General features: G+C 41.6%; 1 protein-coding gene across 3 annotated transcripts in view; it reads left to right on the top strand.

The window, feature by feature from the left end:
- Positions 1–616: 616 nt before the first annotated feature.
- atxn10 (ataxin 10) overlaps positions 617–14,449 on the top strand; it is a 229,861-nt gene continuing 216,028 nt past the window's right edge. The window contains exons 1-3 of one of the 3 annotated variants that reach the window (XM_080190883.1): positions 654–861; positions 1,469–1,537; positions 8,830–9,027. In XM_080190883.1, the coding sequence (XP_080047009.1) occupies positions 833–861; positions 1,469–1,537; positions 8,830–9,027 (296 nt within the window). In that variant the 5' untranslated portion in view covers positions 654–832. Of the gene's footprint in view, positions 862–1,468; positions 1,538–8,829; positions 9,028–14,449 lie in introns of all 3 variants that reach the window. The other 2 variants (XM_080190882.1, XM_080190884.1) reach the window with 2 other exon arrangements.

Below are 14,449 nucleotides of genomic sequence, written 5' to 3'. Positions count from 1 at the left end.
GAAATAGACAGTCTATGTAAAATTCTTGAACTTGGGACCAATTCCTTCATCACTTGTCACAACCCTCTTAGCAGCTTCAAATAGTGGCACAAACACCAAAACACTTGCAGACTCAAACTGCCAATGAGCAATTAGCCTGAAAGTAGTGGATGATCATTTTAAAGTGTTGGGGTTCCTACCTGCTGACAAGTGCATGTTCAACAGCTAGGTGAGGTTAAGAGTACAGGTATTTGCTGCAATATTCAGATTGAAATAGTACTGCCAGCATCGAGTCAAGCTGATTGACTCTGCATACTTCTTCCACTGGGTGCTCCCACCACCGGCGCTCGTACTCTTCCCAAAACGGCGTCCAACGTGGCCTTCACCAGAAACCTGCCTGGGTGTCAGTCTGGACCCGAATCATTTTTTTTGCAGCCCTTATATATTTTCAGTTGTATGCCGCAAGTTATCCCTTTACCTCTGACATGCTCTCCTCTGGGCTAGAATAGGCACAGTGATCTAACTTTCCATCTAGAGCTGTTGACTGTATTGAACCCTTGAAGGAGATTCAGTTTGGGTTCATTTTCAAACGGGCGCTCGCGTCGTTATTGCGTCATGACGCCTGTCTTGCGGCTGCTGTGGAATGCAAGATGGCGGCGCACAGTCAGTCGGTGTCTGAATTCACAGCTCAGGTCAATGACTTAACCCAGAGCTGCCAGAGAAAGGACCTGGTGCTGGTTGCTATGGCACCCATCCAGAGCTTGACCATCGCGTTCAGAGAGGAACAGAATAGGTGCGTCAGTGAGTGGCTGAACTAAATTGTAGGGGGAACTATCTCCGTGCTCAGGCTTCAATGAAAACGCAAGTGTCTGACTATAACAAGTGAGGATTTTTAAATGAAACGTTCCTACCAGCAAAGCTTACCTTTCGGTTGCATATGCCCTCGCCTGTGATTTATGTTAGTTTCCCTTGTCTATCTTATGCATTCAAAGGGGTGAAGGTTTTCGAGAGAAAGTGCTCGAAAAATTTCATGGCATCGTTCGTGTTGAAATTGTTTCGCAGAAATCATTGTATTGTGTCAAAAACAAGTTTTCTCTGCCCAAACATTGGAAGACTGCATTTCTTGGAAGTTGAGCCACCCCTTTTCTCCCCCCTCTACATTTGTTCAAGTTATGGCTTTTTAAATGAATCTTTGGGATGCTGTCAGTTAAATACATTTTTTTGCTGGAGATGCAGCCGAATCTTAATATAACAGAAAATGCTAGAAAATCTCGATAGGTCTGACAGCATTTATGGGGTGGATCACCTGACGAAGGGGCTAACCCGAAAGCTAGTGAGTTTACTATCAAATAAATCAGTTGGACTGAAACCTGGTGTTGTCAGACTTTTTACAGCATTTATGAGGAGAGAATCATCTTGGCTGTAATCTCTTCTCACAGATGCTGTCAGACATGCTGAAATTTTCCAGCATTTTCTGTTTTTGTTTCAGATTCCAGCATCAGCAGTATTTTACTTTTATCAATATAACAAAGATGACGGGAGTTGTTAAAAAACTAAGGTATTGAAATTTCTTCACACATATTTCTCTAATAAAATGAATCTTGAAAATCTATTTTCAGGAATGTATGTTCAGTTAAAGTTATAACATAAAATGTCTCAAATTGCATCACAAATGATTATCAAAGAAAAAAGTTGACAAGAACAACAAAGTAGTATTGGACATGTGGGCAAAGAGGAGGGAATTCTGGAGTTTATGGCCAAAACAATGGAAACCAACAGTGGAGTGAAGAAAATTGGAAATATGTGAAAGACAAGTATTGAATGAAGGTTGTGCTTGAGGTTGTTACAGAGATCTTTTGGATGGCGGAGAAAACATAGAGGGATTTTTAAATCAATGAATCTGGTCTAAAGTAGAGGTGTGGCTGAATTGGGAACTAATGTGAATCATAGATAAATTAAACTTTGTAATGTTGTCTGGGGTTGAAAACTGCAGCTATGAGGAAAGATTGGATAGGCTGGGGTTGTCTTCCTTGAAACTGAAGAGGCTGAAGGGTGACCTGATTGAGGGCCTGGATAATATAGACAGAAATTCCCTGCTTTCCCTTGTGGTGAGGTCAGTTACCATGGGTCACAGATTTAAGGTGATTGATAGCATGTTTAGAGGGGAAATAAGGAAAAACTTTGTCACCCAGGGGTTGATGGGTGTTTAGAATTCACTGTTGATATGGTGGTGGAGGCAGAAACCCTCATCTCATTTGAAAGGTACATGCATCTGTAGCTAAAATGTCGAAATGTGCAAGGCTGTGGACTGGGTCACGGAAGGTAGGATTAGAACAAGCAACTAGTTTAGAACTTTTTTGAGTAGCCCTGACACGATGAGCTGAATAACTTCTTTCTGTGCAGTTTTATGGCTCTATAAACAGCAATATTTTTGGATGAGCTCTGTTTTACGGAGGGTGGAAAATGAGAAGCTGGCTAGGAGAGCATCGAAATACTTGAGTCTTAAGATAACAAAGGCATGGATGATGGGTTCACTTGAGGAGTGGGGTGGTGCTAAGAAGTAGACTTAAACAGTCTTGCTGATGGTGCGTACGTGGTTTGGAAGCACAACTCATGGTCAAATTGGATGGCAAGATTTGGTTAAGCCTCAGAATCACTGGCGTTGGAGAGGGAGGCAATTGGTGGCTAAGGAATAGATTTTGTAGCAGAGAATAAAGACAACAGGGACAATCTTCGCCAAAAAATTAAGCATTTTAAAAGTCTGAAAACTGGAGTATTTCACTTTGGGGCAAGTTTGACACTGCAATCTTCCCACACTCTGTCAATTGTTTTTAGTAGTTGGGAGTTTCAGTCAAAGGGAGGGCAAAGCCTAAGCTCGCTGAGAGTCACAGCAGTCTGTTCAAGGTGCCCTTGTGCAATTGCCCTGATCTCCAGTGCAATGGGACATGTTCTGCCACCACACCCCCTCCACAACCCCCCCCCCATGGCAACATGAGACACAGAATAGGACCCTCCCAATATGTCCCTTGTCAGAACCTTCTCTGTGCAGCCCACCCCTTCCACAGCCCCTCCTTGCTGCTCACCCCATCCCCCATAGCCAATCAAAGCGGGCCAAACAGATTGTCCCAAGTGGCTTTTATTTTCTCATGTTTAATTAGAGAAAATCTGCTCATTCAATGTTGAAAGACCAACAAACAGCATGACAGATCAGAGGCAGTGATGGTGGTGAGGTAGTGCTGAGTGTTGTTAGTGCACATGCAAAACATGACATGTTTATATAAGGAGAACCAGTATCTATATGATAAATATGCACTTGCACTGATGTGAAACCAATAATTCAGTTTACCTTGCACAATGGAATAACTATTTGCATTTTTTTTAGATTCCTATGGTCAGAGTCGTACAGCACAAAAAAATCCCTTTGACCTATCTAGTCTGTACTGACAATAACTTCCACTGAAGTTGCACTAATCCCATTTTTCAACACTTGTCCCATGTCCTTATTTCCAGTACTTATCCCATATCCCATTTAAATGCTATAATATCTATGAATGCTATAATGTATCCCATAGAAATACGATAATATTTCAAGCACTCATCCGAATACTTTTTAAAGGTTGTATGGTTTCTGGCCTCTGCTATCTTTCAGGCAATGCACTCCAGATTCTTACCACCCTCTGAGTGAAAACTGTTTTTCTCAACCACCTGTCCCTCATTCTATAACTATGCCCCTTTGAGAGTTACCCTGCAAACAAAGGGAATAGCTTCTTCCTATTCACCCTGTCCATACCCCTCATAATTTTATATGCTTTAATCATGCCCCCCCCCCCTCAGTCTTCCCTGCTCTAAAAGAAAGAATCTAAGCCCATTCAGTCTCTCCTTATAGCTGAAATGATCCATCCTAGACAACATCTTGATGAATCTTCTCTGTTACCTCTGTCGTGCAATCATACCCTTCTTATAGTGAGGTGACTAGAACTGCACTCAGTACTCTAGCTGTGGCCTAACCAGCATTCTGTACAGTTCCAACATAACCTCCTTGCTCTTGTACCTTAAGTCACGACTGATTCCTAATATCCCATATGCTTTCTTAATTACTTAGTGTACCGACATGCTATCATTTTGTGATTCATGTACCAGGGCACCTAGGCCCCTGTGTACTACAGAGTTTTACAATCTTTCTCCAAGTAAATATGTTGTTTTAACACATACTAAAGTGGATAGCTTTACATTTACCCACATTATACTCTATCTGCCATTTCTATGCCTACTCACGTAACTTACCAAAATTTCTTTGTGAAGAGGACATAATGAATCAACAATTTAATTTCTTATCTATTTTTGTGTCATCAGCATATTTAGCAACAAAATATTCAGCCCTTTCATCCAAATAATTTATATAGATTATACGTAGTTCAAATCCCAACATTGATCTCTTTAGCACTCCACTGGTTATTGCTTGCTCACCTAAAAATGACCCAGATAACTCTTTGCTTCCTGTTAGCCAACAAATATCTATCTATTTATGTTTTCCTCCGACACAATTCTTTAACCTTTTTCTTTTCTGGTTTAATAACTTGCTCGTCAACTATGTGGGGCATCTCCCTTAATATCTCTTTTGCTGCTCTAGGACTTCTCTGGTCCTTGTTAAATTCTGGCATGTTCTGCACGTCTTTTAAATTCTGTTGGCCCTTCCTGGACCTCTTTTTCGCTTTATTGGTCTGGCTTTGGCCTTGTTACATTCAAGCAGCTCTTGCTGAATGGTTCTGGATTTTATTTCACCCTTTTGGGCCTCTGAACGTTCCCCTTCTCTACTCCTGCAGATTTCTGTTTGTTGATGATTGCCTCTTTTCTTTTGGATCACTTTGCCAGTCAAAATGTTTCCTGAAAGGATAAAATGATGCAAACTCTCTGGGAATTTGTCTGCCTCAGACACACAAGATGCCAAGCTCTCCAAGCAATAAGTTTCTGTAGCAAGAGTCTGTGTGTGCCCTGCCGTGTTACCCATTGGGTCATCCTTCAGGGGATTACCAATGTGGAACCTTCTTTGACCTTATAGGCTTTCCTTGCAATCTCCTAGCACTCAGACCTGGAATGGCCTGTTTTATTACAGTAGGAACATACTGGCCTCTGGGGTGTTCTTCTTTCCAGCTGTAAAAGGACTCATAGAACATAGAACACTACAGCACAAACAGGCCCTTTGGCCCACAAGTTGCACCGATCACATCCATACCTACCAGGCCATCGAACTATCTGTAACTCCCAATCCCATATACTCCTCCAGAAGTCTTTTGAAAGACACCAGCGAGTTCACCTCTACCACCACCGATAGCAGCCGATTCCACTCACTCACCACCCTCTGAGTGAAAAACTTACCCCTAACTCTGTACTTGCTTCCCAGCACCTTAAACCTGTGTCCTCTCATAGCGACCATTTCAGCCCTGGGAAATAGCCTCCGAGAATCCACCCTATCTATTCCTGTCAACATTTTATAAACCTCTATCAGGTCGCCTCTCAACCTTTGTCTCTCTAGGGAGAAGAGACCTAGCTCCCTCAACCTATCTTCATAAGGCATGCCTCCCAATCCAGTCAACATCCTTGTAAATCTCCTCTGCACCCTCTCAATAGCTTCCACATCCTTCCTGTAGTGAGGCGACCAGAACTGCGCACAGTACTCCAAGTGGGTCTTATAAAGTTGCAGCATTACCTCCCGACTCCTAAACTCAATCCCTCGATTAATGTAGACCAGTACACCATATGCCTTCTTGACCACATCCTCCACCTGCGAGGCTGATTTAAGAGTCCTATGGATCTGGACCCCAAGATCCTTCTGCTCCTCAACACTGCTAAGACTCCTACCCTTGAAATTGTACTCCTTCATCCCATTGGTCCTGCCAAAATGGACCACTACACATTTATCCGCGTTGAAGTCCATCTGCCACTTCTCTGCCCAGTCTTGCATCCTATCTATGTCACGCTGCAACTTCTGACATCCCTCCAGACTATCCACAACACCACCAACCTTCGTATCGTCGGTGAGCTTACTAACCCATCCGTCCACTTCATCATCCAGGTAGTTTATGAAAATGACAAACAGCAAGGGTCCTAGAACAGATCCCTGGGGCACTCCACTGGTGACCAACCTCCATGCAGAAAAAGACCCATCCACAACCACTCTCTGCCTTCTGCAGGCAAACCAGTTCTAGATCCACAAGGCCAAAGCCCCTTGGATCCCATGCCCTCTCACTTTTTCAAGAAGTCCTTGCTCCCTCTTTTGTGTTTCCTAACTGGGTGGTCTTTCCTATCTAGGTCACCCAGTTGTTCATTCCGTTGTTCATTGGAATGGTTTGGAAAGGGTCTGTCTGAGTTTCCCTAGCTCCGAGGATGCTCTCCTCCTTCAAGTATGTCCTCAAGCTGCAAATAAAACAGTCACTAAATTCCTCTAACAATATCAATTCCTGCAATTCCTCGTGGACGTGTGGGATTCTTAGGGACCTTGAACATCGATCAAAAATTATTTGCTTCAACTGTTCAGATTTGTATGAATTTTTGAGAATGTTTGGAAATCGCTAGTTGTATGCATCCAGGACTAATCTGTAGGATTAGGATGGCAGCTTTGATCTGCTCATAAACCATGGGCACATCAGGAGTCAGCATGGAGTAGATCTTTGGACAGCTGCCCAGATATCTGATGGCTATCTTAGCTGTCCCACTATTTTCTCAAAAGTTGCAAAAAATGATTCCATGTTACTCTTTACAAATTTGGGAATTAATCTAACATATATGAGTGCCTCCGAGAGTGATTCTGGGGTGGGGAGATGGGAGGTGCTACTGGGTAGAGAGAGATTTTCCTTTGCAGCTTCCAGCTATCTGATCTTGCCCTCCCTTTGAAGTGCTAGTCCTGTTTCTAATTTCCAGACTTTCCCTTTCTCTCTCTCCCTATCTCTTGAACAGTCCATTCCCTCTCCTTAAATGCTGACTGCATTTTCAACTTTTCCAGCTCAGGTTTTGCTAGAAGAGGGTATTTGATGTCATGTTGGAGCCCTTCCTCTATCTATTCCATTCAATATGTGAAATTCAAATATTCTGCTAACAGCAGGGTCAGTTTACTTCACTTTACTGGGTAACTTTAACTATACCTCCCGAGCTATAACTTTCAGCTGCTCTGTGTTAAGGAATGTTAATATTTCACCACTCAGATCTCTGCTTGACCCACAACTGATCATCAAAAATTGCCATTTTTTTTAAAGAGTTAGGGGAAAAAAAATTGCTGTGGTAAGTTACTTGTGTTTTAAAGTTTATTCCAGCCGCCAGGTTTTTCCTTTGGTTTCCAATTGGCTGCTTTATATCAGATTTATCTCATGTTTTACTTGGACTCTGGTCAAATTCAAAGGGATGATCCTGGGTTTGAGCTCCTAATTTCAGTTAAGGACAGCAGGGGGGGTTAATTTAAATCCTGATTTCTCTGACCAACTATCTGTAGGTGTTTTGATTTGTTTCCCTCTTTATGAACAGCAATGTGTTTCCCAACCCCTCCGTTTTTATGTGCACTAATTTTCTATTCATAACCTCACAGCAAACTCGAGATCGGATTAACACGAATCAGATGTTAAGCAGCAGAATGGGCTCTTCAGTTCAGCTAGGCAATATTACTTCCTCTGCAATCCCGTTTCATGTGACTCCCATGTGTATCCATCATCTGGACTCCAATGACTGTTAAATACTTCAGCCAACTGTTAAATATCTCAGCCATTGGGAATTGAAAGGAAGGTTATGGTGCCTTTTTCTTAGCAGATGATCTGTCTCCTTCTGGATAGCATGGATTACTAATGCAAGTGGCCTTTTTACAGCACTGTTTGAAGTTGGGCTATATAGTCCATAGGGGGTCATTAGTAGCTACTTAGAAACAACAAGGTGTGGGTTTTCTTAAAACTGACAAGCAATTTCTTTGTTCCAGATGGGGTGGCATGGTGACGCAGTGGTTAGCATTGCTGCCTCACAGTACCAGGAACCCAGGTTCAATTCCCGGTTGGGTCACTGCCTGTGTAGATTTTGCACCTTCTCCCTGTTTCTATATGGGTTTCCTCCAGGTGCTCCAGTTTCCTCCCATAGTCTGAAAGACAAGCTGATTAGGTGCATTGACCTGAACAGGCACCGTAGTGTGGCAACTAGGGGAATTTCACAGTAACTTCATTGCAGTGTTAATGGGAGCCTTACTTGCAACGAATAAGTGAACTTATCTGTACCTATCTAAAGTAAAGGTCTTTAAAGGTTAAAGACATTTAAAGGTCTTTGTTCAGTTTCTAAAATTTTAGAAATGGCAATTAGCGTATCTATATGTTTAAAACAAATATGCAGTGTGAAGTCTTAGTTCTCACAATGGATTGGTCCTTTTGATGTCCTGCTTGCTTCATTCCCACCTAACTCTCTCCATTCAGACTGCAGAACCATACCCCCCTTTCTGCTGTTTTATTGTTTGTACCAATGTGGGCCATTATTGCTGGCTGTTAACCCTCTTCCCTTGGGGTCCTTTGCAGCCACTCAGTGACATTCTTGACCCTGGCACCAGGGAAGCAACGCACCATCCTGGATTCATGTTTGTGGCTGCAGAAATGCCTATCCATTCCATTAATTATTGATGGGAGTGATCCTTAGCAAACGGGTTATTCCACATGTTCAGAAGGTCATAGAGATGTTGATTTGTGTATTGCTCATGTTTAGAAATGGAGACTGGGATGCATTTGAATTATAGAGTGATCTGTTGAGGGAACCATTGTTTGCTTAATTTGTGCTTCATTTCAGTTATTTGCTTGTACTTGGAATGTGTCTGACTTTTAGATTTTTTTGCAGGGAAAAGGCAACTCAATCTTTATTTGAAAGTTTCGTACACATCTTAACAAGACTGTTGGCTGAGATAGAGACGTTCACTGACAATCCTGACAGCGATAAGAACGGACAACTTGAAGCTTGTTTGCGGCTCACTGCTGAGTGCTTCCGATGTCTCAGAAATGCCTGTATACAATGTGGCAAAAACCAGTCTCATGGAAGGTAATTAAAGCTTATGTTCTTTTTGTTACAAAGTGAGACGTGTAACTAATGTAATGGCGTATCTTGTAGATGAGCAAATGTATGTTTTAACATATGCTGGAAGTTTATGGCCTCTTGTCAGAACTTTTGATCTCATTTGTGTTGTTATGGGGTCTTGCTTACCAGAGACAACAGCTTTCACATAGGATGGATAGAAATTTTGTGGAAAGTTACCTACCTTGCTTTCTTTGTGAGACCTAAAAGCAATTATGACTGTAGTGCACAGTGCAGAAAAGCAAAGAAATGGGAATACAGATATGAATTAGAAAAACATAATTGGGCTGTGGAATGAAAAGAAAATGCTTTGCCCTCTCCCCAGTATATCAAATTTAAAAATTTTTGTGCACTGATAATGCCAGCATTAGTCTGTCAGTGAGATTGGGGTGAAAATAATTTATTTCCGAAGACTATGATTTTTTAAGGGCATGTTCAAATGCCAAGAAAGATGGTGTAGGGAACAGAATGTATGAATTGGATCTGTAGACAAATGTCTAATCTATGATAGAGTGGAAAACCAGGTTTAAAGAAAGTAACAATAATAGAAGAAATTGTTGCACTTGTGTACAATTTTATGCAATTAAATATCAAATGAAGAATTTTAATGTTACCAAACAGAATGTCTTTATTCCCACATTTCTGTCCCAACCCCATCTGGAAATCATGATTAGTTCCAGCTGTATGTAATTAATTTTATTCATTCATGTTGTTTAATAGGGTATTTCATGTTGGGATAGTCTGGTTTTGACTATCTTGTATAGAGCTAGAATATGATTTAGAATGATCCACACAAGGGTTCAAAATACTCATGGGCAGAAGCTAAACTTGCCCTCAATAGCTGTCAAAAATCCCTTGGAATTGATTCATCGGGGCAACAAATGAAAGAAAGGCCACTCCTGTAGATGGGTGAGACAGATTGTGTGAGGAGGAGCTGCTCCTCCAACTTCTTTCCCATTTGTCTCCCATGCTGCTGCCCCAGTTCCTCTACTCTCGGGTTACCTCCCTCTTGATTGTTCTGCTCATCCAGAGACAGAATTTGTGACAGGAGGACCAGAAAGGATTTAAGACCCAGGACCCAACATTGGCTGAGGGAAATAATCTAAAAATTATAAACACTTCTACCTTGCGCAGACAACCTTCAAAATTAGCAAATAAAATATCCTCAATATATTATCTTGCACGCTTGCTCACTTAGTCCATCTGTCCTCTTGGCCTCCCATCCAGGGCATCTCCAATATTCCAGCCTGCTATTCCCAGGGTATCTGTGGACCAGGGGTCATTCTGCACTGGACTAATCGCATTCACCATTGAAAAAAGTTGCAATGTCTGAATATGTTCCCTTTACCTGCAGAGGATAATTACCTTTATGATATATGTTGCTTCTAGCAAGTGTAAGTGACCTACATTGCAAGCCTAACTACTGACCTTAAATTGGTTGTTGTGTAATTCTGAGCACACTTGGGATTATTCAGCAAGTATTGTCCATTCGTGGAATCACATCGAATTTTGGACATTATATTCTGAATTTTGCAAGTATTGGCTGGTTGAGTATGTTCAGTACTCTGCCAGCTGTGAACAGATGAAGGAAGGTGCTAGTTGATATGATCTGCCAATCGTTGGGACGTTATGATCGCACCGGCTGTGAAATTCACATACCACATTAATCGTACTGTATGCAAGTATGATCTGAGCTTCTGGTAGTATCTCATTGTAATTCTCCACTTTGCTCACATGTTGATGTCTCTGCCCTTGGCTTGCTGAATTGTTCCACTGAGCTTCAGGAACACTACCTGAATTTTGAGATAGGCACTTTCCAGACTTCTGGACTCAACATTAAGTTCAACAATTTCAGACTGTAAACTCTGTACCCCATTTTGTATCCTTTGCTTGCTTCAGTTTTCTTCGTTTAGTTAGCAGTAACTGCTCTAGGCATATTTTTGTATCTTTGTTTCTTTTCTTACCCCACCTCTATTCCCTTTGGCCCTGGAAGATTAACTTTTCTGAAATTCAGTCTCTTCTTCCTTCCACACTATCACAGTCCTTCTTTTTATACTGTTCTTACCCAGCCCTTGCTCAAAACCTATTGCTTCTCTAACTTCTTCCAGTTCTGATGAACTGTCAGAACCCACAGAGTGAACTCTGTTTTTCTCTCTACATAACTGCTTGATAATCTGCTGAGTTTTTTTCAGCATTTTCTATTTTTGTTTCAGATTTTTAGCATCTGCAATATTCTATTTTTCATGGAGATGCACAACTGGAAGAAGTTATTGCACTACTTAATGAAGTACAGAAGGAAAACCTGTATTCAGTTATCCCACTTGAAGATGACAGTATTGTTAAGGTCTAATATGGTCCAGATATCTTTTTATTTTTAATATTTCTCTAGTTCTAATTTGGACTCTTGAAATTACTTTTGTGTAAAAGTTCTCCATGAATATCTCACTGTACCCCAGTGCTTATGTTTTCTTAGCTGTCATCAAGTTAACCGGAAAATATTGCACCCATGAGGGGCCTTATGCTTACTAAGTAACATTTAGACACAAGATTTTACATTGGTGCTGAAGTGTAGAAATGCCACAGCCAAAATTAAAAATAATTTTAATAATTAATCATTTAAAAAATCACTGGTGGTAGCATGACACGGTTTAGATGAAAGGGTAGAAGATTGGTGTGAAATAGGGAGTAACTCACAATTTGATATCTGAGCCAAGTTGGCAGAAAACATTTTGAAAAGATGATTGTCAAAAGGAAATCCCAAAGATGGATATTATTCCCACCAACAGTTTAATTAACATGAAAGCAAAGTACTGTCGACACTGGAAATCTAAAATAAAAACATAAAATGTGTGTAGTGCTCAGGCCTCACAGCATCTGTAGAGAAAAGACTGTTGATGTATCAGAACTGTTGACAGGTCACAGACCTGAAAAATTGAATTAAATCTTTTTCATCCCATGGAGGTAGGTTTGATGGTGGAACTGGGAGAAAACTTGGGAGATTTGAACATGAGGTAGGTGGATTGCACATTCTCTTCAGCAATGTTACTGGAGGCAGGTAAACATTGGTAGCAGCAATCATCAATTAGGGGCTAATGAGCAGGACAGGGAGAGCTCTGCTGGACTGCTCGACTCCCCTTTGTTGAGCTTTCTGATTTCATCCCTCTTCATTTTTGAAAGTTCATGCATGCTTGTGAGGGTGTCTCCATTTTGATGCACCCTTGCACATTCCTTACTGCCTGAGCAACAATCACCCTCTTCTTGTGGGGCTGCCAGATGTCTGAAGATGATTGTACGTTGTTGTAAAGTTAATCTGTTTAGACTAGAAGCCTAATTCATATAGGGAGCAGGATAGTTGATGTGGGAAACAATTTGTGCATTGGTGGAATAGGACATTTTCTGCAGACATTTTAGTTAAGCCACATTGCTGAAACTCTTTTAATCTGGCCCTGCCTAAATTAAGTCTTCTGATTTTAGTATTAAGGCAAATCTAAGCCTGATGATTAACCACAATAAACAGATTCCAAACTTGAGACACCCCTTCAAATTTGAAAACTCTCATTGTTAAACAAGTTTACCCGCTTTTTCTGTTTAGTGAAGTAGCACTTTTCCCTGACTGTATTGATAGCCAGCACCAAATTAGAAAATAGAATATTGATGGTTGAATGATTTTTCAGAGAAGAACCACAAACTGGTTCTTGTGCACCAAGTACAGTTAGGAAATTTTGAGAAAATAGCTTATTTTCTTTCTATTTCAAAGTTGTGTGTTTAATGTGCATTTGTTGTGTCAGTTGTTTTAAAAAAAGGCCATCGCATCTGCTCATTGAACATCTACAGTCTCATCTGTACATAAAAATACTTTATTCCATTGAACAGATTAAGCTGTTAGGTAACAAAAGGTGAAGTGACCTGAGGCTTAGTTCTGATTTGATGAAATAATATCTGTGATAGCGAATATTGATCTTGGTGTTGTGTATGAACCCTGCAATCTCAGAACTTAAAGCCAGACTTACTTTCCAAAAAGAACTTCATTTCACAGAGACATGGCTCACTCCTGCTTCACCGGACTATGCCCTACAACCATAGAGCTTCTCAATCCACCGAATGGACTGCACAGCGGCCTCAGGCAAGATTAGGTGAGATGAGGTCTGCCTTGTAATCAACACCTCATGGTGCCTAGACATAGCTGCATTGGCGAGTTTCTGCTCCTCAGTCCTTGAATACCTGACACTAAAATGTCGCCGCCACTACTACCTTCCACGGAAATTCACCTCTGTTACCCTGACAACAGTTTACATCCCACTGCACGCAGACGTGAAGACTGTGCAGGATGAAATATGCACCAACACAAATAGCCTTGAGATGAAACTTGCCAAGGCTTTGTTCATCATGGCTGGGGATTTCAATCAGGCCAAACTTGAGCATTCTACCAAGATACCACCAGCACATCTCCTGTTCCACCAGAGGCCCAAACATCCTAGACTTTGCTACACAAATATCAAAAATGCCTCGATCGCATGCCCACACTTTGGTAAATCAGACCACAAGGCTGTGCTGCTGCTCCCAGCTCACGAGGAAAAACTGAAATGGGAGAATCCATCAAAGAAAGTCGTGCAGTGTTGATCTAAGGAATTGAATGGCCTCCTACAGGACTGCTTAGAGTCAGTAGACAGGTCGCTATTTAAAAATACTGCAACCAGCCTGAACGAGTACCCCACTGCAATAACTGACTTCATTAGTAAGTCTGTAGAAAACTGTGTGCTAAAGAAGCAAATACACATGTTTCCCAACCGGAAACCATGAGTGAACAGGAATATCCACTGCCTGCTGAAGTCCAGGTCTGAGGCATTCAATTCAGGCAACCCTGACCTATCCAAGAAAGTAAGAAGTCTCATAACACTAGGTTAAAGTCCAACAGGTTTATTTGGTAGCACTAGCTTTCAGAGTGCTGCTTCTTCATCAGATAGGCATGAGACTTCTTACTGTGTTTACCCCTGTCCAACACTGGCATCTCCACATCGTGGCTATCCAAAAAAGCCAGATGTGATCTATGGAGATCCATCAAAGATGCCAAAAGACAATACTGGACCAAGCTAGAATCCCAGGCTAGCCACACGGACTCACGCCAACCATGGCAAGATCTGCAAGTCATAACAGGCTACAAGATAAAGGCAGGTAAAAATGCTGGCTCCAATGCACCCTCCCTGATGAGCTCAATGCATTCTGTGCCAATTTTGAGTGAGAGCATGTTGTCCATCTCAAGCTTCAGACGAACCTGTATCTGAAGTTACCATTGCAGACGTCAGAGCAGCCTTCTCAAAAGTCACCCCATGAAAAGAAATTGCCCCAGATAGGGTACCTGGACGAGCACTTAGGTCCTGCATGGACCAAC

This window comes from Carcharhinus amblyrhynchos, chromosome 6 (genome assembly GCF_965287045.1).
Source record: "Carcharhinus amblyrhynchos chromosome 6, sCarAmb.v2.hapA, whole genome shotgun sequence".
In the NCBI taxonomy this organism is placed as follows: domain Eukaryota; kingdom Metazoa; phylum Chordata; class Chondrichthyes; order Carcharhiniformes; family Carcharhinidae; genus Carcharhinus; species Carcharhinus amblyrhynchos.
This window is presented reverse-complemented; position numbering and strand designations above follow the sequence as displayed.